This window comes from Neoarius graeffei, chromosome 4 (genome assembly GCF_027579695.1).
Source record: "Neoarius graeffei isolate fNeoGra1 chromosome 4, fNeoGra1.pri, whole genome shotgun sequence".
Taxonomy (NCBI): domain Eukaryota; kingdom Metazoa; phylum Chordata; class Actinopteri; order Siluriformes; family Ariidae; genus Neoarius; species Neoarius graeffei.
In genome coordinates, this window is record NC_083572.1 from 16579234 (window position 1) to 16602851 (window position 23618).

At 45.5% G+C, this 23618-nt stretch overlaps 1 protein-coding gene across 1 annotated transcript in view; it reads left to right on the top strand.

Annotated features, from left to right (window-relative positions):
* The first annotated feature begins 11319 nt into the window (after nucleotides 1-11319).
* LOC132884228 (nucleosome-remodeling factor subunit BPTF-like) overlaps nucleotides 11320-23618 on the top strand; it is a 174269-nt gene continuing 161970 nt past the window's right edge. The window contains exon 1 of the mRNA XM_060918044.1: nucleotides 11320-12130. Coding sequence (XP_060774027.1) covers nucleotides 11620-12130 — 511 coding nt within the window. The 5' untranslated portion in view covers nucleotides 11320-11619. The remainder of the gene's footprint in view (nucleotides 12131-23618) is intronic.

The window sequence follows — 23618 nt, forward strand, 5'->3', positions numbered from 1 at the left end:
TGAACCCAGAGACCAGGGCGTCTTTGAGGTATTCCTCCATAACCTTGCGTTCTGGCTGAGAAAGGGAAAACAGTCTGCCACGAGGAGGGGTAGTCCCAGGGAGCAAGTCGATGGCACAGTCGTAGGCCCGGTGCGGAGGAAGAACGGTGGCCCTGCTCTTGCTGAATACTTCCTTGAGATCCCAGTACTCTGTGGGAACTTGAGATAACTCGGTGAGATCAGGGGGCTCGGCAGGAGACACAGGAGAGCTAGAGAGCAGACAAGAGGCATGGCATGCAGGGCCCCATTCCACAACCTGGCTTGTTACCCAGTCTATGCGAGGGTTGTGGCGAATAAGCCAAGGAAGGCCTAGAATAACTGGGAACTCAGGTGAAGGAATCAGGTGCAGGGATATTTCTTCCTTGTGACCTTGAGACTGGAGGAAGACTGGAGAAGTAACTTGGGTGACTCTTCCATCACCTAACGCTTGGCCATCGAGGGCAGACACAGACAGAGGGACTTCAAGAGGCGCAGTAGGTATATTGATGCTTTGGGCGAAGTGAATATCCATAAAGTTCCCAGCCGCCCCTGAGTCTATCAAAGCTTGACAAGAGTGGACAGACTCACCCCAGGAGATGGAGACCGGGATGTAGATTCCTTGACCAGGGAGTCCGGGAGAGAGGGTAAGCCCCGTCACAACCCTCCCTCGGCTGGACGGGGCGGTCCTTTTCCCAAGAGTTCGGGACATGATGCTCGGAAGTGACCAGGCTTGCCACAGTAGATGCAGCACTTGTCCCTCCTTCTGCGCTCCCTCTCAGATGCGGAGAGGCGAGTACGACCCACTTGCATGGGTTCTGGACAGTCACTGAAGGAGGTAGATGGTCTCCAGGTAGAGGTAGGGAGGCTGGGGTGGCTCAAGGCTTGGTGGCGTTCTCTCATCCTGTTGTCCAGACGAATAGCATGTGAGATGAGGGTTTCGAGGTCACTTGGGCATCCAATAGAGGCCAGACCGTCCTTGATGGGGTCAAACAGACCATGGTGGAAGGCTGACACCAGGGCAGTCTCGTTCCATCCACTTACTGCTGCGAGTGTTCGGAACGAGATGGCGTAATCTGCGACGCTTCCTCCTTGCCGGATGGACATGAGCTTTCGGGCTGCGTCGGTACTGATGTCTGCCTGATCGAAGACCCGAAGCATCTCTTCAGAAAACAGCTGGAAATCAAAGCACTCAGGTCCCTGTCTTTGCCAGATAGCAGTAGCCCAGGCTCGCGCCTTACCAGCTAATAAGGTGATCACAAAGGCAATCTTGCAGCGATCCGTAGTGTAGGTGGTAGGCTGAAGCTCAAAGGTGAGTTGACACTGGGTAAGGAACTCTCGGCACTCACTGTGCTTGCCGTCATACCTCTGTGGTGCAGGAAGGCTGGGTTCGCGAGGTGAAGAAGGCAGCATGGCAGGAGGCACTGGAGCAGGAGTGGGAGCTGGATCAGGAGCAGGAGATGCAGGCAGAGATGTCAGCTGTGCCAGGGTTTTCCCAATTTGCTGAAGCAGTTCCTCGTGGCGAGCAAGGGCCTCACGTTGGCTGGTGAGCGTACGTCCATGAGCGTCCATGGTCGCTCCGAAGCGTGTCAAAGCTGCCATAATTCCCTGAAGGTTGGCCGGGTAGACAGTTGAAGCAGCCTCTGCTGAGTCGGTCATGACGGAGTCTTTCTGTTAGGGTTTTGCTGGGATTCGAACCTGGTTCGTTGGTGTGATGATCCAGCAAACCCCCACTAGGCCACCAGGGGAATGACTCAAATGCAGAGGCGTGAGGCGGAAGTAGAAAAAGTAACAAAAGGTTTATTTATACTATGTACACTATATACAATCCAGGGCAAAACAAAAAAACCAAAAACAAAGAGTATAATTCAAAAAGAAAAAGGCAAAAATGCAAAAGCTCAGAAGATCCACAAAACACAGTACAAAGGAAACTGGAGATAAACATAACAGCACAAAGACTCCGTGACAAGAGGACTGAACTCAGGGGTATAAATACACAAACTAATTAAGGACACAGGTGAAGATAATTAGGACTAACAGGCAATTAACAAAAACACAAAACACAGGAACAGTGGCGGCCTCTAGAGGCCAAAATAAACAAGACACGAAAAGGAAATAACAGCGGCCTCTAGAGGCCAAAACAGTCCAAGTCCTAACAATCATGGCTGCGTAGAAGAAGGGTCCGGGTACTGAACTGGCCAGCCTGCAGTCCAGATCTTTCACCCATAGAAAACATTTGGCGCATCATAAAACGGAAGAAACGACAAAAAAGACCTAAGACAGTTGAGCAACTAGAATCCTACATTAGACAAGAATGGGTTAACATTCCTATCCCTAAACTTGAGCAACTTGTCTCCTCAGTCCCCAGACGTTTACAGACTGTTGTAAAGAGAAAAGGGGATGTTTCACAGTGGTAAACATGGCCTTGTCCCAACTTTTTTGAGATGTGTTGTTGTCATGAAATTTAAAATCACCTAATTTTTCTCTTTAAATGATACATTTTCTCAGTTTAAACATTTGATATGTCATCTATGTTCTATTCTGAATAAAATATGGAATTTTGAAACTTCCACATCATTGCATTCCGTTTTTATTAGGGCCCGAGCACCATTCGGTGCAAGACCCTATTGTTTTTCAAAGGACTATTATTATTATTATTATTATTCTGCCACGGTTGGTCTTATTTGAAGCATTTCCCATGGACGAAAACTCATGAAATTTGATACACATATCAGTCACTGCTACTCAGCCACAGACTTTTGGTCCCGGGCATGGCCCAGGGACTTCATAGCGCTCCTTTTTCCATTTCCCATTGAAATGAATGGGTAGAACTTTGGAATGATGATGTCATAAGGCCATTTGGAGTGAAATTACACATGGTCATTTTTAACGTACTCCTCCTAGACGGTTCATCAAATTCATGTCAAACTTGGCAAACATGATGCCAAGATATTGCTGAAGTTGAATTGCTAAGGGATTTTTGATATGTTGTAATATGTTGAAATAATATAACATATAATATGCCAAGATATTGCTGAATGTTGAACATGATATCTTGTAATCTGATTCTGATTCTGAAGCATTGGTTCGTTTGCATACGTGAACGCGGACCACACGCAGTCTGTATGCTACAACGTAACAATTTTACTGCCTGGTGCGGACCAAATAATCGAACAGACACACACACACACACAACACACAATAATAGTGACCTTCTATCATTGTGCATTTTGTTGCAGACAAAATGCACAATGATTTTTGATATACTGTAATATGTTGAAATATTATAACATATAATATGCCAAGATATTACTGAATGTTGAATTTGATATCTGTAGGATATTGCTGAACGTTCAACTCAGTATCTTGTAATATGACTCTGATTCTGATTCTCTTTAGCCGTTATGGGCCTGTCTCATGAACATTTGATGAATATATGACATGTGACTGTTTTGTTGGGTGGCGGGATGTCCTGGGTTGCGGAACCACACGTGCGAGGGCCTGTCAAGGCCGCTAGCGTCTTTAGTTATTCTTACTATTATTATTCTACCGTGTTTGGCCTTATTTGAGGCATTTCCCATGCACGAAAACTCATGAAATTTGGTATACACATCAGTCACCGCTACTCAGCCACAGACATTTGGCCCCGGGCATGGCCCAGGGACTTCATAGCGCCCCTTTTCCATTTCCCATTGAAATGAATGGGTAGAACTTTGGAATGATGATGTCATAAGGCCATTTGGAGTGAAATTACACATGGTCATTTTTAACGTACTCCTCCTAGACGGTTCATCAAATTCATGTCAAACTTGGCAAACATGATGCCAAGATATTGCTGAAGTTGAATTGCTAAGGGATTTTTGATATGTTGTAATATGTTGAAATAATATAACATATAATATGCCAAGATATTGCTGAATGTTGAATTTGATATCTTGTAATCTGATTCTGATACTCTTTAGCCGTTATGGGCCTGTCTGGTATAGCGCCACCAACTGGCCAAGGAAAGAATAGGGTTTTGAATATGTGTGTTTTGACACATGATGAATTTTAACATGCTCCTCCGAGACAGTTCATGAGATTCATGTGAAATTTGTTATACGTGATGCCAAGATGTCGCTGATATTAAATTGCGAAGGGATTTTTGATATCTTGTGATATGTTGAAATGGCCTTATGATTTTAATATCTTGCCACATAAACAGGAAACGTGTCAGAAAGCCACAGTGCATTGACTGTATGGTCGGACACTTCTTACTTCAATAGATATTATGATTATTATGATAACCTGACGCCCAATGGGCCTGCCTGTTATAGCGCCACCACCTGGCCAAGCAGGAAATGTGCCAGAAATTGGCAATGCCTTAACTGATTGATCTGACACTTTATAAAATATTGTTGTGGCAGCGGGGGCGTGGTCAAGCGTTGGTCTGTGACCGGAGGGCGGAGTCAGGGAAGGTAAGTGGCAGAATCACTGCGCCTGATGTCTGTTAATCTGTGTTTGGGTCTTCCCCCGTGACCGCACCCTATATAAGGAGAGAGAGAGCAGAGGAAGGGAGTTCTCTCCCCAACCAGGTGACTTGTGTGCGCACGTGTGTGGCTGGGAGAATAACTCTACACTGAAAAGTGGAAAATAAAGAGTTTTTTTCCCAGCCGTACACGCGCGTGCACACACACAAGTCACCTTACAGACATCAGGTGCAGTGATTCTGCCACTTACCTTCCCTGACTCCGCCCTCCGGTCACAGACCGCTGCTTGACCACGCCCCCGCTGCCACAATTGTGTATTATGATCGTGATGATATTCACATGTGTAATTCAGATGCCTAGCACAGCGCCACCATGTGGCCAAGCAGGAAATGGGGAAAAATTTTTCAATTCATTGATGGATTGATCTGAAACGTTATAAAATATTGGATATCGTGAGTCTGATGATATAACATAAGAAGAACCCTTTATTTGTCATATGCACACTTCAAGCACAGTGAAATTCATCCTCTGCATTTAACCCATTTGAAGCAGTGAACACATGCACACACTCAGAGCAGTGGGCAGCCACACCAGAGCGCCCGGGGAGCAGTCAGGGGTCAGGTACCTTGCTCAAGGGCACCTCAGCCTAAGGCCGCCCCACGTCAACCCAATTGCATGTCTTTGGATTGTGGGGGAAACCAGAGCACCCGGAGGAAACCCACACAGACACAGAAAGGCCATTGCCGGCCACTGGGTTCGAACCCAGAACCTTCTTGCTGTGAGGCGACCGTGCCGCCAATATACAATTCAGTGCACACTCATACACACAGTCATATGCATATTTATGCATACACACATACACTCTCTCACAAGTATGCACTCACATGCACACGCAACATCTATGAGCACACTCTCTTTCACACACACACTTTCTCTCTCTCTCCCTCTGACAAACAGACATACACACACTAATAGCGGAGCTCCAGCGGAGCACCATGCCTAAGAAAAAATGGTAAACCCATCGAGTCAATTTTTTGTAGTTTGTCCGTGTCAGTGTACCACCAGTCATACACACCGCCTAGTGGTCAGTGTTAGTAATTACCAGTCATACACACCGCCTAGGAGTTTGCATGTTCTCCCCGTGTCCGCGTGGGTTTCCTCCGGGTGCTCCGGTTTCCCCCACAGTCCAAAGACATGCAGGTTAGGTTAACTGGCGACTCTAAATTGACCGTAGGTGTGAATGTGAGTGTGAATGGTTGTCTGTGTCTATGTGTCAGCCCTGTGATGACCTGGCGACTTGTCCAGGGTGTACCCCGCCTTTCGCCCGTAGTCAGCTGGGATAGGCTCCAGCTTGCCTGCGACCCTGTAGAACAGGATAAAGCGGCTAGAGATAATGAGATGAAATGAGATGAGACACATCGCCTAGTGGTCAGTGTTAGTAATTACCAGTCATACACACCACCTAGTGGTCAGTGTTCGTATTTACCAGTCATACACATCGCCTAGTGGTCAGTGTTAGTAATTACCAGTCATACACACCGCCTAGTGGCCAGTGTTAGTAATTACCAGTCATACACCGCCTAGTGGCCAGTGTTAGTAATTACCAGTCATACACACCACCTAGTGGCCAGTGTTCATATTTACCAGTCATACACACCACCTAGTGGCCAGTGTTCGTATTTACCAGTCATACACATCGCCTAGTGGTCAGTGTTAGTAATTACCAGTCATACACACCGCCTCGTGGCCAGTGTTAGTAATTACCAGTCATACACACGGCCAGTGTTTGTAATTACCAGTCATACACACACCGCCTAGTGGCCAGTGTTCGTATTTACCAGTCATACACACCACCTAGTGGCCAGTGTTCGTATTTACCAGTCATACACATCGCCTAGGGCGGCACGGTGGTGTAGTCGTTAGCGCTGTCGCCTCACAGCAAGAAGGTCCAGGTTCGAGCCCCGTGGCCTGCGAGGGCCTTTCTGTGCAGAGTTTGCATGTTCTCCCCGTGTCCGCATGGGTTTCCTCCGGGTGCTCCGGTTTCCCCCACAGTCCAAAGACATGCAGGTTAGGTTAACTGGTGACTCTAAATTGACCGTAGGTGTGAATGTGAGTGTGAATGGTTGTCTGTGTCTATGTGTCAGCCCTGTGATGACCTGGCGACTTGTCCAGGGTGTACCCCGCCTTTCGCCCGTAGTCAGCTGGGATAGGCTCCAGCTTGCCTGCGACCCTGTAGAAGGATAAAGCGGCTAGAGATAATGAATGAATGAATGAATGACACATCACCTAGTGGTCAGTGTTAGTAATTACCAGTCATACACACCGCCTCGTGGCCAGTGTTAGTAATTACCAGTCATACACACCACCTAGTGGCCAGTGTTTGTAATTACCAGTCATACACACACCGCCTAGTGGCCAGTGTTCGTATTTACCAGTCATACACATCGCCTAGGGCGGCACGGTGGTGTAGTGGTTAGCGCTGTCGCCTCACAGCAAGAAGGTCCAGGTTCGAGCCCCGTGGCCTGCGAGGGCCTTTCTGTGCGGAGTTTGCATGTTCTCCCCGTGTCCGCATGGGTTTCCTCCAGGTGCTCCGGTTTCCCCCACAGTTCAAAGACATGCAGGTTAGGTTAACTGGTGACTCTAAATTGACCGTAGGTGTGAATGTGAGTGTGAATGGTTGTCTGTGTCTATGTGTCAGCCCTGTGATGACCTGGCGACTTGTCCAGGGTGTACCCCACCTTTCGCCCATAGTCAGCTGGGATAGGCTCCAGCTCGCCTGCGACCCTGTAGAACAGGATAAAGCGGCTAGAGATGATGAGATGAGATGAGATGAGACACATCGCCTAGTGGTCAGTGTTAGTAATTACCAGTCATACACACCGCCTAGTGGCCAGTGTTCGTATTTACCAGTCATACACATCGCCTAGGGCGGCACAGTGGTGTAGTGGTTAGCGCTGTCGCCTCACAGCAAGAGGGTCCGGGTTCGGGCCCCGTGGCCTGCGAGGGCCTTTCTGTGCGGAGTTTGCATGTTCTCCCCGTGTCCGCGTGGGTTTCCTCCGGGTGCTCCGGTTTCCCCCACAGTCCAAAGACATGCAGGTTAGGTTAACTGGTGACTCTAAATTGACCATAGGTGTGAATGTGAGTGTGAATGGTTGTCTGTGTGTGTCAGCCCTGTGATGACCTGGCGACTTGTCCAGGGTGTACCCCGCCTTTCGCCCGTAGTCAGCTGGGATAGGCTCCAGCTTGCCTGCGACCCTGTAGAACAGGATAAAGCGGCGAGAGATAATGAGATGAGACACATCGCCTAGTGGTCAGTGTTAGTAATTACCAGTCATACACACCACCTAGTGGCCAGTGTTCGTATTTACCAGTCATACACATCGCCTAGTGGTCAGTGTTAGTAATTACCAGTCATACACACCACCTAGTGGCCAGTGTTAGTAATTACCAGTCATACACACCACCTAATGGTCAGTGTTAGTAATTACCAGTCATACACACTGCCTTGTGGCCAGTGCTAGCCAGTAAAGAACTAAAACAAAAGAGACTGGCTAGGATATAAGAAAATTCTACAACCCAGAAACAGATGGGAGCTCCGCTTTTAGGCAGTGCCTAAATCTATATATTAGTGACCTGCCATCATTGTGCATTTTGTTGCAGACATTTGAAAACTCTGCATGTACACACACCCTGCAGACACAGGAAAGCTAAGATGACTTAAGATTACAGCGTGAGATAGAGATAAGGAGGAGACACATGTATAGTTTTGTACATATATAAATGTACATTTTCACACCACAGAAACACACACACACACTCTTACAGTCTTTGTCTGTCTATCTCTCATCCGTCAAGCAGTCATGGCATTTGCAACATACACCATCACCATTGAACATTTGATGAATATATGACATGTGACTGTTTTGTTGGGTGGCGGAATGCCCTGGGTTGCGGAACCACACGTGCGAGGGCCCGTCAAGGCCGCTAGTGGCTTTAATTAACAATTTGTACTTTGTCCCAACTTTTTTGGAATCGGGGTTGTAGGAAATGAATCAACGACAGGATTACTGTTCCTGCCCAAAGTTAATTGTTTTCCCTAAAACAGCGAAACCTGGAGTGTGTATTCCTCTTACACTACAGCACACCTAGAGAAGATAAGTTCCTTTAATCACATTCATTCTCTCACCAGCATCTCCTTTTATCTAGTTAATAAATAAGACAACACTGCAGCTTGTTCCATAGTCATCTGTCCCGAGGACTTCTGGTGTCAGAAGAAATGTAAAGGAAGAGATAAATCTCAAATCACTGACACTAATTTTCCTAACATTTCACTTCAGCTTGGTGCTGTGGTAAAATGGTATAGCCTGGTTCCAGCTTGGAGCTTGTGGTGGCCCAAGATGTTTTAACCCTCTAGAGTGGTCTGAACATTGACTCCTACAGAAGAAGAAGAAAAATAGGTGTGTGTGTAATTACGCAGCATGCTGTGAAAGATGACTTTGGCCGAACCTGGAATCAAGTTGTCCAAATTTTAGGTTTAGTGGTTCAAACTTTGATATCAAGTGGTCTAATGAGTGGTTTAAACACCTATTCTGAAAAATTAGGCATTTTTGTACCACTTATTGTAACAAGTTTTACGATTTTATTCTTTTTGGAGGCCCAAAATGTCCTTATGCTTTAAAGAGTCACCTGAACATTTACAGTTAGGAATAGGAATTTTATACATCGTACACAACATGACCAAAATTATACAGACCATCACACTTCCCCAAACTGTTGCTACAACGTTGGAAGCACACAGTTGTCTTCGAGCGTCTCTGTATGCTGGAGCTGTAAGATATCCCTCCACCGGGATGAAGAGGCCCAAACCTGTTCCAGCTTGACAATGCTCCTGGGTACAAAGCCAGGTCTATGATGATATGGTTTGGCAAAGCTGGAGTGGAAGAACTCAAGTGGCATTGAGCTCCATGACACTGAAGATCTTCGCAATGAACTGGAATTCTGACTGCACCCCAGGTGTCCTCAACTAACATGAACGCCCAACCTCAACAATGCTCTTGTGGCTGAATGGGAAGAAATTCCAATAGCCATGCTCCAAAATAGTGAGGCTGTGTTAACAGCATGGAGTTAGGTGCCTTGCCCAAGGGCATGTCAGCCCAATGTTAATCTAACCACATGTCTTGAGACTATGGAGGAAACCAGAGCAGCACATGCAAACTCCATACAGAAAGGCCCCCTTTGGACACTCGAACCTTGTTGCTGTGAAGCAACAGTGCTAACCCATTGTATGAATATAATGATCAAGCGTCCATACTTTTGGCCATAATGATACTTTTGAGAGTGAAGAGGACCAAGCTAGAGAGAAATTAATTTAATTTAGGAGGATTGCATGTTCTCGCCGTTTCCGTGTGGGTTTCTTCCAGGTGCTCCGGTTTCCCCCACAGTCCAAAGACATGCAGGTTAGGTTAACTGGTGACTCTAATGCCGCTTTTCCACTACAAACGCGGCTGAGTCGGGCTGAGCCGTGCCGTGCTGAGTCGGGCTGAGCGGGGCTGTTGGAGTTGCATTTCGACTACAACCGCGCTGAACCGTGCTGGCTGGAAGTGGGTGGACACATTGGGTGGAGTTAGCGAAAGTGGGTGGACGTCACGTGATGTCGTTAAGCAGCGCAAACAGTGACATCAGTGAGCTTTTAAGCAGTAGTCTCACGACCCGGATAGTAAACAATAAACATGGAGGACATGGAGTCGTTAGTGTTGCTGGTCTTGGTGCTGTGGCTTGTTGTCACCGACAACGCGGACAGATACTGGCAAGAGCGTATAGATGAGGCGAGGTGCATAAGGCTTCAGAAATTCTCGTAATTCTTCTTCTTCCGGGTTTGCGGTGTTTACAGATCCCAGCGCGCTCGCGGGGCGTGTGTGGGCATGTGAGGACACTCCTCCTCACCAATCAGTGCACAGGGGAGTGTCTGCTCACGCCCCCAACCTCACTCGGCTCGCTTTGGCTCGCTTCAGCCCTACTCCAAAACGGTGTGAGTTTTAGGGGCTAAGCAGGGCTGAAGCGAGCCGAGTCGTGCTGGTTTTTGGTCGTCGAAACGCGAGCCGTGTCGGGCTGAAGCGAGCTGAAGTGAGCTGAAAAAGGGTAGTGGAAAAGGGCCATAAATTGAGCGTAGGTGTGAATGAGAGTGTGAATGGTTGTCTGTGTCTATGTGTCAGCCCTGTGATGACCTGGCGACTTGTCCAGGGTGCCTTTCGCCCGTAGTCAGCTGGGATAGGCTCCAGCTCGCCTGCGACCCTGTAGAACAGGATAAAGTGGCTAGAGATAATGAGATGAGATGAGACGAGATGAGACAGGTCTTCACCCCTGAACCATGGAGCAGAAAAACATGGCACTCAGTTGTTCTTTCACCAAGATGAAAAATTTACATTTCATTTACATTTAATGCTGCGTTTCTACGGTGTTTGTTGCAAAACCAGGAGTTCTTTATTATTAAAACCAGTCACACTTATAGCTGAGAACTGCATGGCTGCAGGATGTAAATAAACCACTTCAGCGATTCACTACTATGGTCAATAATTTGGCTATGTCACGTGACTCCGCAGAAAGTTCATTGTGGAGCGAGACACGTGACCTCGGATAACTACGTCTAGCGTTAGATTTCCACCAGCATTCGCAGAAATCCCGCCTCCTGCACTCGGATTGGTTATTATTCATAACCAATCCGCTGACTGGATAAGTTGAAGTAGAAGCGAATCAGCGGCGCGGAAGGCCGGATGCCTTTAACCAATCGTATTCGAGAAGGCGGGATTTTCTAGGAATACGGGTGGAGAACAAAAATAACGCCCGAGCTCGAGAAGGCCTGCTGGTGTTTTCAGTAGGGAAAGAGAGGAAGAAAAATGGCGGCTATGTGCGACCCGGAGCGGGACACCGGCCATATCGTCCGAGCTTTATCCCGTTAATCGAGTCCGCTGCTTTTGTGGGACTTTTGGAAAGTAGTTTGTGAGGGTGGGCTTGGAGGTTATTAATAACTGCGTGCTTTTGTGTGTTTTTTCTGTAGGACTCGTGGCCCGAAAGAAGGCTGTAAATAAAGAGAAAAGAATAATAAATAAAATATCCTAAACACATCCTGTTAAAAAATATGAAAGGAGGAGGAAGAAGAAGAAGCAGAAGAAGCAGCAGGCCGGTTGCTCGGGCTCTCGTGCCGGAGGAGGGATCATCACAAGCGGCGGCGCGAAGCAGTCGAGGCGGCCGGGTTAGAGGCAGACGCAAAGGGAGAGGAGTGTGGACGCTGGACTCCTCGGAGGTGGATGGAAACTACGAGCCACCGAAAAAGGGACGACGGAGAGGAAGCTCGGTACCGAGGGGCAGAGGAGGAGGAGGAAGCGGCAGCAGCAGGGGTAAGAGAGGAGGAGGAAGGCGCAAAACATTAAGCAAAATAGTTTACGACGACCACGAGAGCAGCAACGAGGAGGAAGAGGACGTTGTGAGTTTACAGTCCGAGGGAGACGAGGACGACCTGTTCCTCCGCCGCTCTGACGATGACGCGGATTATGAAGAAGAAGAAGAGGATGTTGGTGATGATGGCTCCGACTATGTAGAAGAGTCGCCGGAGGAGGAGGAGGACAACGCGAGCTGCGGCGACACTCCGGGTAAACGGCTGTTGGCCAGCTATGAAATCTACTCCACATTAGCTTATAAGCTAATGTTTTGATTCATCACACGGTTAAAGGGCTCAGTGCGCATGCGTGGATTCAGGTGGCTCCCAATGCCAATCAAAGTTCCATCAACGTTGTTAGTTTTCCGGTTTTATTTTAGCAAAAAAAAAAAAAAGTTGCAGCTTTGTTCAAAATGGAGGCCGCGTGTGTTTACCTGAAGACTGGGGCATCAGCGTGGTCGGTCGGTCGGTTTGTTTGTGTTTTGCACCATGCCGTGTTTGTTTCTCTTTTCAGGGGAAGATAGTCTCGCGCAAAAACTTGCTGCAAGTCCCCTGATGACGTCACGCGCTAATTTGAATATTCCTTGATTCGTCAAATTGATATCTCGTCTTATTATCTCTAGCCGCTTTATCCTGTTCTACAGGGTCGCAGGCGAGCCGGAGCCTATCCCAGCCGACTACGGGCGAAAGGCACCCTGGACAAGTCGCCAGGTCATCACAGGGCTGACACTTATGGCCCTTTTCCGCTACCCTTTTTCAGCTCGCTTCAGCCCGACACGGCTCGCGTTTCGACTACCTCAGAACAGCACGACTCGGCCCGCTTCAGCCCTACTCAGCACCCAAAACTCGCACGGTTTTGGAGTAGGGCTGAAGCGAGCCAAACTGAGCCGAGTGAGGCTGGGGGCGTGAGGAGACACTCCCCTGTGCACTGATTGGTCAGGAGGAGTGTCCTCACACGCCCACACACGCCCCGCGAGCACGCTGGGATCTGTAAACCCGGAAGAAGAAGAATTACGAATTATGACAATTTCTGAAGCCTTGTGCGCCTCGCCTCATCTATACGCTCTTGCCAGTATCTGTTGGCGTTGTCGGTGACAACAAGCCACAGCACCAAGACCAGCAACACTAACGACTCCATGTTTATTGTTTACTATCCGGGTCGTGAGACTACCGCTTAAAAGCTCACTGATGTCACTATTTGTGCCGCCTAACGACGTCACGTGACGTCCACCCACTTTCGCTAACTCCACCCAATGTGTCCACCCACTTCCAGCCAGCACGGTTCAGCGCGGTTGTAGTCAAAATGCAACTCCAACAGCCCCACTCGGCACGGCACAGCTCAGCCCAACTCAGCCGCGTTGGTAGTGGAAAAGCGGCAATAGACTACGTTCAGACTGCACCCTGAAACGACACATATCCGATTTTTTTGCCCATATGCGACCTGTATCCGATTTGTTATTGACAATCTGAACGACACAGATCCGATTTTTTTCACATGCGACCCAGGCCGCTTGGATATGTGGTCCTAAATCCAATACGTATCCGATATTTTCACATGCGACTGCAGTCTGACCGGACAGGTCGCATTCATGCGACCGACACGTCATCAACAAGAGACAAACGTCACTATTCTGCGTTGGCTAATCCCGCCTCTTTGGTGGAAAACAACATTTGTACAGTTTTCAGAATTTAAATAGACTTTTATAGAATTGATCAAGCTAATGGTGGATTTGGTAGGGACCTGGATGTTAAATCATCCTGTATTACAAGATTGTTCTGGAAATTTCCAGTAATTTGACACCTTCGGTCTCATTAGTCTGCTGTCCATATTAATCAGATTATTGTGTGAGTTCCACCGCCGCCACAAAAACCACATCGCCAGGTCTCGCCTCATCTCCATGCTTTACTTGCAAACTTGAAGAGTGCGCTTTTTTTTTTTTTGTTTACGTATTATGTAGATGTGCTTATTACGTGTCAATTTGCGCATGCGGGACACTTTTGGGTCGTTTTCCGTTCATATTGGAGATCGCATACAAGTCTCATATAATTGGTAATGTGAACGGCCTAACAAAAAAATCGGATTTCACAACAAATCGGATATGGGTCGTTTCAGGTTGCAGTCTGAACGTAGTGATAGACACATGCCCTTTTTTCCACCAAAGCAGTTTCAGGGCTGGTTCGGGGCCAGTGCTTAGTTTGGAACCGGGTTTTCTGTTTCCACTGACAAAGAACTGGCTCTGGGGCCAGAAAAACCGGTTCCAGGCTAGCACCAACTCTCTGCTGGGCCAGAGGAAAGAACCGCTTACGTCAGCGGAGGGGCGGAGTTGTTAAGACCAACAACAATAACAAGACCGTGAAAGATCGCCATTTTTAAGCGACGAAAAGCAGCAGCTGTACAAACACAGTCATCCATTATTATTATTATTATTGTTGCTGCTGCTTCCGCGTTGTTTTTGCTTCGATATTCGTGCCAAGGTTTATGCAAACGTAGCGACGTAACTGACGTATACAGCAATGTAATGACGTGGCTTCCCTTAGCACCGTGAGCTATGGAAAAGCAAACTGGTTCTCAGCTGGCTCGCAAGTTGAACAAGTTGTGAACCAGCACTGGCCCCGAACCAGCCCGGGAACTGATTTGGTGGAAAAGGGGCAACAGACAACCATTCACACCTACGGTCAATTTAGAGTCACCAGTTAACCTAACTAGGGATGGCGAAAACAAAAAAAAAAAATCTTGACCGACCACCGAGCCTCATTAGCCGGTTAAAGTCAGTTAACCTATGAGTTTAAAATTCTAGAATTGGAATTATTAGAATCTATTCTAAATCTAACCGCGAGCATCCGCACATTCAGTCCCAGTCGCTGCCCTCCACTCACATTACCTTTTGTACAGCGCGAAACATTTAGTCAAACGCGGCACTGATGTCGAGGGGTTTGTATCGGAGCGGAGGACAAATGGCTCCAGCTTAGAGACAGTTTCAGTTGGCCATGATGGCGTTGAAAATAAAGTCAAGTGCTCGAAGTACATAACATTCAGTGATGGGAATAACGGCGTTAAAATAAAGGCTGTTATAATGCCGGGTAATCTAATTCATTAGCTACAATCGTTATAACGCCGTTACCAATATCAACACGCCATTACTGCATGGTATTGAAGTTGCTCTGAAGCATACTGCTACGGACTCGGCACTTTTCTTCGAAGTGAGCCACAGAGACCTCATACTGCAATTGTTTTCCAGCTACTGATATTACGGTTACATGGCTGCTAATTGTGCACAGCCATTGGGAATGGGATAGCAGGAGCTGAGCTGATTAGCCGCTAAGCTAATATAGCAACTGTCTGATGCTAAGTAACATTAGTGAGTAACCAGGTTTTAGTTCAGATCTTGTGTATTATTATTACGTTGACATTAATATTTCACCAGACTAATCAACCATCGACTTCATTCATGCGCCGTGTTCTTGTTTCTTTGATAGTCAAGAATTTCCTTGATGTTGCGTACCTGGTTAACATCGTAGTAAAATATAATCCAACACTGAGACTTTTCTTTCGCCGAGTGGCAGCTGTCTTCAACTGGGGCGGGAGGGCGGGACATGACTGAATGGGTGTTTCTGATTTGTCAGCTGTCGTCCTTACACCGCATGGCATGTCCCAAGCGTTTACAACACAGAATTCCAGATTCTCCGCTCCAAAATCGGCAGCTTCAAAATGATTGATTTTTTTTTTTTTAACCGACAATCAAAAAAAAAATTAACCAGTTGATGTTGATTCGGTCAACCATCGGTCCAACAGTCATCATCCCTAAACCTAACCTGCATGTCTTTGGACTGTGGGGGAAATGGAGCACCCGGAGGAAACCCACGTGGACACGGGGAGAACATGCAAACTCCGCACAGAAAGACTCTCGTCGGCCACGAGGCTCGAACCCGGACCTTCTTGCTGTGAGGCGACAGCGCTAACCACTACACCACCGTGCCGCCACCCAAATTGATATAGAATATAATATTTTTGTTAGTTTGTTTGTTTCATCGCTGCACATAATTAAAGGGATCCTTTTTGATTTTCAAACTACTTTTATGCCAAATTAGTTGTAGGTTTCAAAAATCAAACTTTCATTTTTGGACACGAAATAGTTGTTGAGAAAAACGCCTTTTTTTTTTTAAAGAAGGTAGATCCATTATCTCTAACCGCTTTATCCTGTTCTACAGGGTTGCAGGTGAGCTGGAGCCTATCCCAGCTGACTATGGGCGAGAGGCGGGGTACACCCTGGACAAGTCGCCAGGTTATCGCAGGGCTGACGCACAACCATTCACATTCACACCTCCGGTCAATTTAGAGCCACCAATTAGCCTAACCTGCATGTCTTTGGACTGTGGGGGAAACCCATGCAGACACGAGGAGAACATGCAAACTCCACACAGAAAGGCCTTCGCCAGCCGCTGGGCTCGAACCCAGAACCTTCTTGCTGTGAGGCGGCAGTGCTAATGTAGAACGTGCAACAAAAAAAAAGGATCTTAGAGCCAGTTGAGCCATTTTAAACCGAGATTTTAGAGTGTGTAGCCACACCCTCTTTCTGTAGATCATGTAAAAAAAAAAGATTTTAGAGCATGAGGTTTCATGTCTGGTCCAGTTTCTGTCAGGACCTTCTGCTACAGCTGATCGAGCACACTTTTGCATTTTCTTTGCAGAAATGCAGTCTAGTTCCAGCTAGGGATGTTGACCGTTTGACCGATGGTTGACCGAATCAACGTCAACCGGTTAATTTTTTTTTTGGTCGTCGGTTAAAAAAAAATCAATCATTTTGAAGCTGCCGATTTTGGAGCGGAGAACCTGGAATTCTGTGTTGTAAACACTTGGGGCATGCCATGCGGTGTAAGGACGGCAGCTGACAAATCAGAAACACCCATTCAGTCATGTCCCGCCTTCCCGCCCCAGTTGAAGACAGCTGCCACTCGGCGAAAGAAAAGTGTAGACAGGCTTTTTAGCTTACAAATTCCTATTCTGTTTTTTTTTTTTTTAAATTGTTATTAGAAGGCACATCGAGTTTAGTCCTGCCTTGGCCAGCGCATTCTGAAAGTATGTTTCGGTCTGTAGCCAACAATGCATGTTATTGCAGATCATATCTCTCCACACAAACTAAAGGCGCAGAGGCCGCCTTTTTCACGGCTGAATCGTGCAGATCCAGGTTTTTTTTTGGGGGGGGGCGTTGGAGTGTCTGAATAATTTCATCAGAGTAAATTCTGTATTAAAATTACTAAATAAGCGAATGCCGTTACAGTCCATGAAACAGGAAGTATGAGAAGAAAACATGCGCACCTTTCTGATTTACTGTTTTCTTCTCATACTTCCTATGTTTCATGGACTGTAACAGCATTTGCTTATTTAGTAATTTTAATACAGAATTTACTCTGATGAAATTATTCAGACACTCCAACGCCCCCCCCTAAAAAAATCGGATCTGCACGATTCAGCCGTGAAAAAGGCGGCATCCGCCAAAAGGCGCGCCGTTTGCATCCCTGTTTAAACTCATAGGTTAACCGACTTTAACCGGCTAATGAGGCTCGGTGGTCGGTCAAGATTTTTTTTTTTAGTTTTCGCCATCCCTAGTTCCAGCTTGTGCTTTCTTTATAGCATCATCGTGGCATTTATATTGCTACACATTAAGGCATACTTATTTAAAAACCTGATCCATTCAGTACTTATAAAACTAGCAAAACTATGATGTAAATGGAGAATATTAACAGCTGAGCTGCTCCAAGCGATCACTACATGACGTCATCGCATACATCACCACCACAGGAAGCCCATCCTGTATTCTTAAAAAAAAATTCTCAACAACTATTTGGTCTCTGAAAATGAAATTTTTGAAATTGATGACCAATTTGACAAACAAGCTTGAAGTGGAAGATCCCTTTCAGTCAAACAAGCAAAATAACTTGACCTGAGCAAAGCGTAGGGCTAAAACATGTCCATTAAACTCTTTCATTCGTTCGTCAGAATTACAACGATGGAAAAAGTAAACTTTTCAAAGTGTTTGTAGAAATCAGCCAAGCGTAGAGAGCCACACCCAATACAACACGAGAGACTTTACAGAAATGACTATTTTTATTTTTTTACATTTTGTGTATCACGTCCAACGTTGACCCGCCACTACCCCTGCAGCTCCGTATCTCGCCTAGCTATCACTCGGTAAATCAGACTGTCATGTGGGTGAAACACATATTTAACCACGATCTGGGCGCTTTGACCCACTTTTCAGAACAGTGTTTCAAAACGTCTGCACTTCAGAAGCTCGACAGCACTGAAACATCAGTATCGAGAGTCCAGTCCCTACTAAAAGTAAATTTTGTTCAGGAAAAAAAATAAAATAAATAAAACTGGCTTCCTCTGCTATGAGGTTCAAGTCTCGTATCAAGTAGGGCTGTAACAATATGCAAATCGAAATCGCGATACGCAGAGCCACGATCCGTGTCGCGATACAAGAAGGCAGAATCGCGGTACACCCTTTCAAACTTCTCCTCAGCCCAAAAACAGAGGTGCTTCCAAACTTCAATTTATGAATACTTTTTATTTAAATTACATTTTAAACTTACTTAAATTACTTTTATTTTTTTATATCTATTCGTAAGTCGTTTTTTCGCCGACCTGCGACAATCTTCTGCGAGTCACGCAACGTCCACACTCGCCACTGGCAGAGCATTCATTTCTTTTAAGCGGTCGCCATTCTGGTTGCGACGCGGGGAGCGAATCTGTAAACAAGCAGCTCATTGGCTGGCTAGGTGTGCCACAAGCCAATCACAATCACTTGACCGGAAAGGCATGCAGTGTTGCCAGATTGGGCGGGTTTAGGTGCTTTTTGGCTGGTTTTGAACATATTTTGGGGTGGAAAACGTTAGCAATATCTGGCAACACTGAAGGCATGTCTGCTTGGGCGGAAGCCTTCTGCGGCAGTTACATTTTGACACGCGAGCAATGTTTCACCATAAAAATTCCGTAATTTCCATCTGTTTTCCGCGATCACAGAAAATCATTGGCCCTATGAGAGTGAGACAGTGAGAGAGCCACCCCCCCCAAAAAAAAAAATCTTAACGGATTTACATGATTTGGAAAAATGACTTTTTCAGAACCGGAAAAAAAAACAGAGCTTCCGGCTCAACAGTATTATTTTGAGAAATAAAACAATCTTTGGATATGAGTGATTCCACGCTTATGGGTACTGAAATGGGGACATGAACTTATTCACCTAAAACCATTTCTTTTTTTACCATCAGGTCACAAAACATGTAATCTTTAATGAATGATATGTTAAAAGATAACTTTAATTTTCTGAGATGTAATAAAAACATATTTATATGCCAAAGTCAAGCCTATGAGTTCCAAAATGATGTCTGTTACATTACTTCTGTTACGATTGTCCATCTCGCGTCTGTTACAAATTAATTACAATCTAGCTATATACCATGTTAATCTTATTGAAAGAATGTGTATGTTTATTCTGCTACACATGTTTATTAATTATATTTGCTAAAACATCACCTTCCTATGTTTCAAAAAGTAATTCTACATTGTTAAAATTGAGAATCTATATGTCCACAACACTTCTGTTACGTTCTGACTTTGGCATATAAATGTTTTTATTACATCTCAGAAAATTAAAGTTATCTTTTAACATATCATTCATTAAAGATTACATGTTTTGTGACCTGATGGTAAAAAAAGAAATGGTTTTAGGTGAATTTTTAAAAATAAGTTCATGTCCCCATTTCAGTACCCATAAGCGTGGAATCACTCATGTACATTTGTTCATTTTTGCATACATATTACTCATTCTCTGCAGTGGTCTGAATTATTTGTTATTAAATAGTTAATGTAAGTAAGTAACTGTTAAGTCATTTAAATTTACTACTTGAAAAAAACATTTTTAAAAAAATCGTGGGTGTATCGAATCGTGGGTCAAAAATCGCGAATCGAATCGTGAGTTGGGTGTATCGTTACAGCCCTAGTATCAAGTCATTACAAGTGGAAAGTGTTCAAAAATCAGATGAATTAACAGAACTCTTATTTTGCTATAATCTCAAAAATCGGACAATTCCACAAACGCAAATTTCAACGATAAGTCCAGGACAGGTCAGCACAGCTCACACACCATTTTATTTGTTGATTTACTTTTCTGGATAAATAACTCTCTCCAGATTTCCTGCATCACTCCGTAATCCTCCGAACAAAGCCTTTTTGCGCGACTCTGATTTGACGTGTATTTGCTGATCTGACCCCCAGAACGAGATAATCGCGGTCCATTGGTCGTATTGACCGAGTACGGCGTCGGGAAACAATGGCAGGATTTTTCCCTTTCACCTCCGGCTTATTTGAGCCGCTGCACTCAAGGGAGTGTGTGTGTGTGTTTTGGGAACCTGCTGCTGTGTCGTATCGTGTACTCAAAATGGAGTCGCAGTGTTCCTCCTCAGGTGCTGCACTTGGCCTTTTCTTGCTATGCGATTTGTTTTTGTTTGTTTTAGCTGCGACATCAGCTTGAACAAGAATGTGCAAGTCAGGAGTTTTAGATATATCCAGTACCAGTCAAAAGTTTGAGCACGCCTACTCATTCATAGGTTTTTCTGTATCGTTTTGTATTGTCGAACAACACTGAAGACATCAAAACTATGGAATTATGTGATAGTGTTTTCATCTCATCTCATTATCTCTAGCCGCTTTATCCTTCTACAGGGTCGCAGGCAAGCTGGAGCCTATCCCAGCTGACTATGGGCGAAAGGCGGGGTACACCCTGGACAAGTCGCCAGGTCATCACAGGGCTGACACATAGACACAGACAACCATTCACACTCACATTCACACCTACGGTCAATTTAGAGTCACCAGTTAACCTAACCTGCATGTCTTTGGACTGTGGGGGAAACCGGAGCACCCGGAGGAAACCCACGCGGACACGGGGAGAACATGCAAACTCCACACAGAAAGGCCCTCGCCGGCCACGGGACTCGAACCCAGGACCTTCTTGCTGTGAGGCGACAGCGCTAACCACTACACCACCGTGCCGCCTGTGATAGTGTTTTTTTTTTTTTTTTTTTTAAAAACAACCTAAATATGTTTCATATTTTAAATTCTTCAAAGTATCCAGCGTTTACCTTGATGACGGTTCGTGCACTGTTGACGTTATCTTGGGCCAAGTTTACATTAGACCGTATCTGTCTCGTTTTCTTCGCGGATGCACTGTCCGTTTACATTAAAACGCCTGGAAACGCTGGGAAACGGGAATCCGCCAGGGTCCACGTATTCAATCCAGATCGTGTCTGGTCCGGTGCTGTGTAAACATTGAGAATACGCGGATACGCTGTGCTGAGCTCTAGCTGGCGTCGTCATTGGACAACGTCACTGTGACATCCACCTTCCTGATTCGCTGGCGTTGGTCATGTGACGCGACTGCTGAAAAACGGCGCGGACTTCCGCCTTGTATCACCTTTCATTAAAGAGTATAAAAGTATGAAAATACTGCAAATACTGATGCAAATACTGCCCATTGTGTAGTTATGATTGTCTTTAGGCTTGCCATCCTTCCACTTGCAAGTGGTAAGTGACATGCACTGAGATCGCACACACACAGCGGCTCAGTCCCGAATCACTGCTCGTGCGCTTCACTCGCGCGCTCTGTGAGCTGCGCAGGGCCGGAGTGCGCACCCTCCAGAGGGCACTCGCTGTTCAGGGCGGAGTGATTTGGAGCGCAGGATGCCTGCGGAGCCGAGCGTATCCGTGTATTGGCGTTGCTGTGTGCACGCAAATCGTTTTAAAAATGTTAATCTGATGATCCGCTGATACGGTCTAATGTAAACACCACGTTAAAGGGGAACAGAGGGCAATATATAGAGTAAATATAACAATAAAACACACATTGACGAACCTTATTCAAGACTTACAAAAGTTTTTTGTTCTAAGGTTGGAAAGTTATAGTGTTTTGAAAGTAGCTCGAGCAAACTATTTCCGCAGTTTGAACAGCCCGCCATGATATTAATTTTATCCAATCAGAATGCACGTTCATTTTCTCTGCGTAACACTCATGACGTATGTATGTGCCCAGTTGCGTTGGCTCATTGAGGTTGGGAATAGCACGTGTGAATCGGAAAGTAGGATGAATTGTAAGTGATCGGCTACACAATGCCACAGTGTGTTGCTTTCGGGTGTAGTAACAGGACCGATGGAAAGCATAACGATCCTCCAGACATGTCTTTTCACTCGTTTCCGCTGAAAAACACCAAGCGAGTTCGAGCTTTCTTCTCTTCTTTCGTCATCACCGGAGTCGAGAGTACCTCTCCTAGGTTCAAACTGGTACCCTTCTAAGCCATAGCCTGCTTGCAGTGTGTCTTGCGGGATCTCTTCGTACGATTCGACAGAGCTGTCGCTTTCACTTGATGCGCCCGACGCCACGATTACACGCTTCTCTCCTAGTGCAGTGGGTAGCGCTGACGTCACGGTCTTTTAAAAATCGCCATTTTTAAATATTATAAAGTATAATATTTACAATTACCAAGATATTTTGTTGTTTTCTAGTATATAAATTTGATAGAATACTTAAGAATACGTTACTTTGTCACATCAGCAACTGTATATATTATATTTGGTACCCCTTTAACCAGCTTCATGAGGTCGTCACCTGGAATGCTTTTCAATTAACAGATGTGCCTTGTCAAAAGTTAATTAGTGCAATTTTTTGCCTCCTTAATGAGTCTAATACAGTAAATAGCTCTATTCCACAACTGTAATAATCCATATTATGTCAAGAACCGCTCAGCTAAGTAAAGAGAAACGACATCCATCATTTTTATCAGGCCAAGAAAAAATAATTTTGTTTCCAGTTACCCGACCGACCGTTTAAAAAAATGCCCCGACCCTAGACTTTTTTGTTAGATGTTTAAAAAAAAAAAAAGTATTTTCGCCGACCAACAATAAATTAAAACAAAAAAAATCTGCATTACGATTTGCATAATATTGTCGATCTGACAAGTGACTAATTCTAAAACGCATATATCGGACAAGAAACACTCATTGATTTCTCACGGCCTCAATCTGACGTCATGACCTCTTTCCGGGAAACTCCGGCTTGTGTTGTACACAACGCTAGGCATCATGGCGGCCAACGAAGTGTTCTCGATTACCGTGATCGGTTGCGACCACACGGAAGATTGTAAGACAATAAGTTCATTTTATAAGTTTTCAACTGTAAAAGAACTCTACGAACATTATCATCTTCCGCTGGACGAGTCATGCAAACAGTATACACACAGCGCCCAGGCTAACGGCGGTATCGATATCACGATGTTCTTTGTATTCATATTAAACATACAAGTTCACAACATAGTGTTCCTAATAAAGTTAAGGTTCAACATTTGTAGTTATGTTTCTAGTTCCTTTAAGCGTCCGAGCACTCCATATTTTATCCATGGGCTCCGAGTCCTGTATTCCACAAGCTTCACTGGTTTTCTTAGGCCTGGTTCTGGATGGTTGAGTCACAGAATGACACTTCCCCACTATGTGCTACTGTTTGTCCCACACCTAAAATTTATTTAAAAAAAAAACCCTACCTACCCGGTATTTTGTGTGATTAAAAAAAAAATAAAAATAAAAAGACCTACCTACCTACTAGGGGTGGCACGGTTCACAAAAGTTGCGGTTCGGTACGTATTGCGGTTTG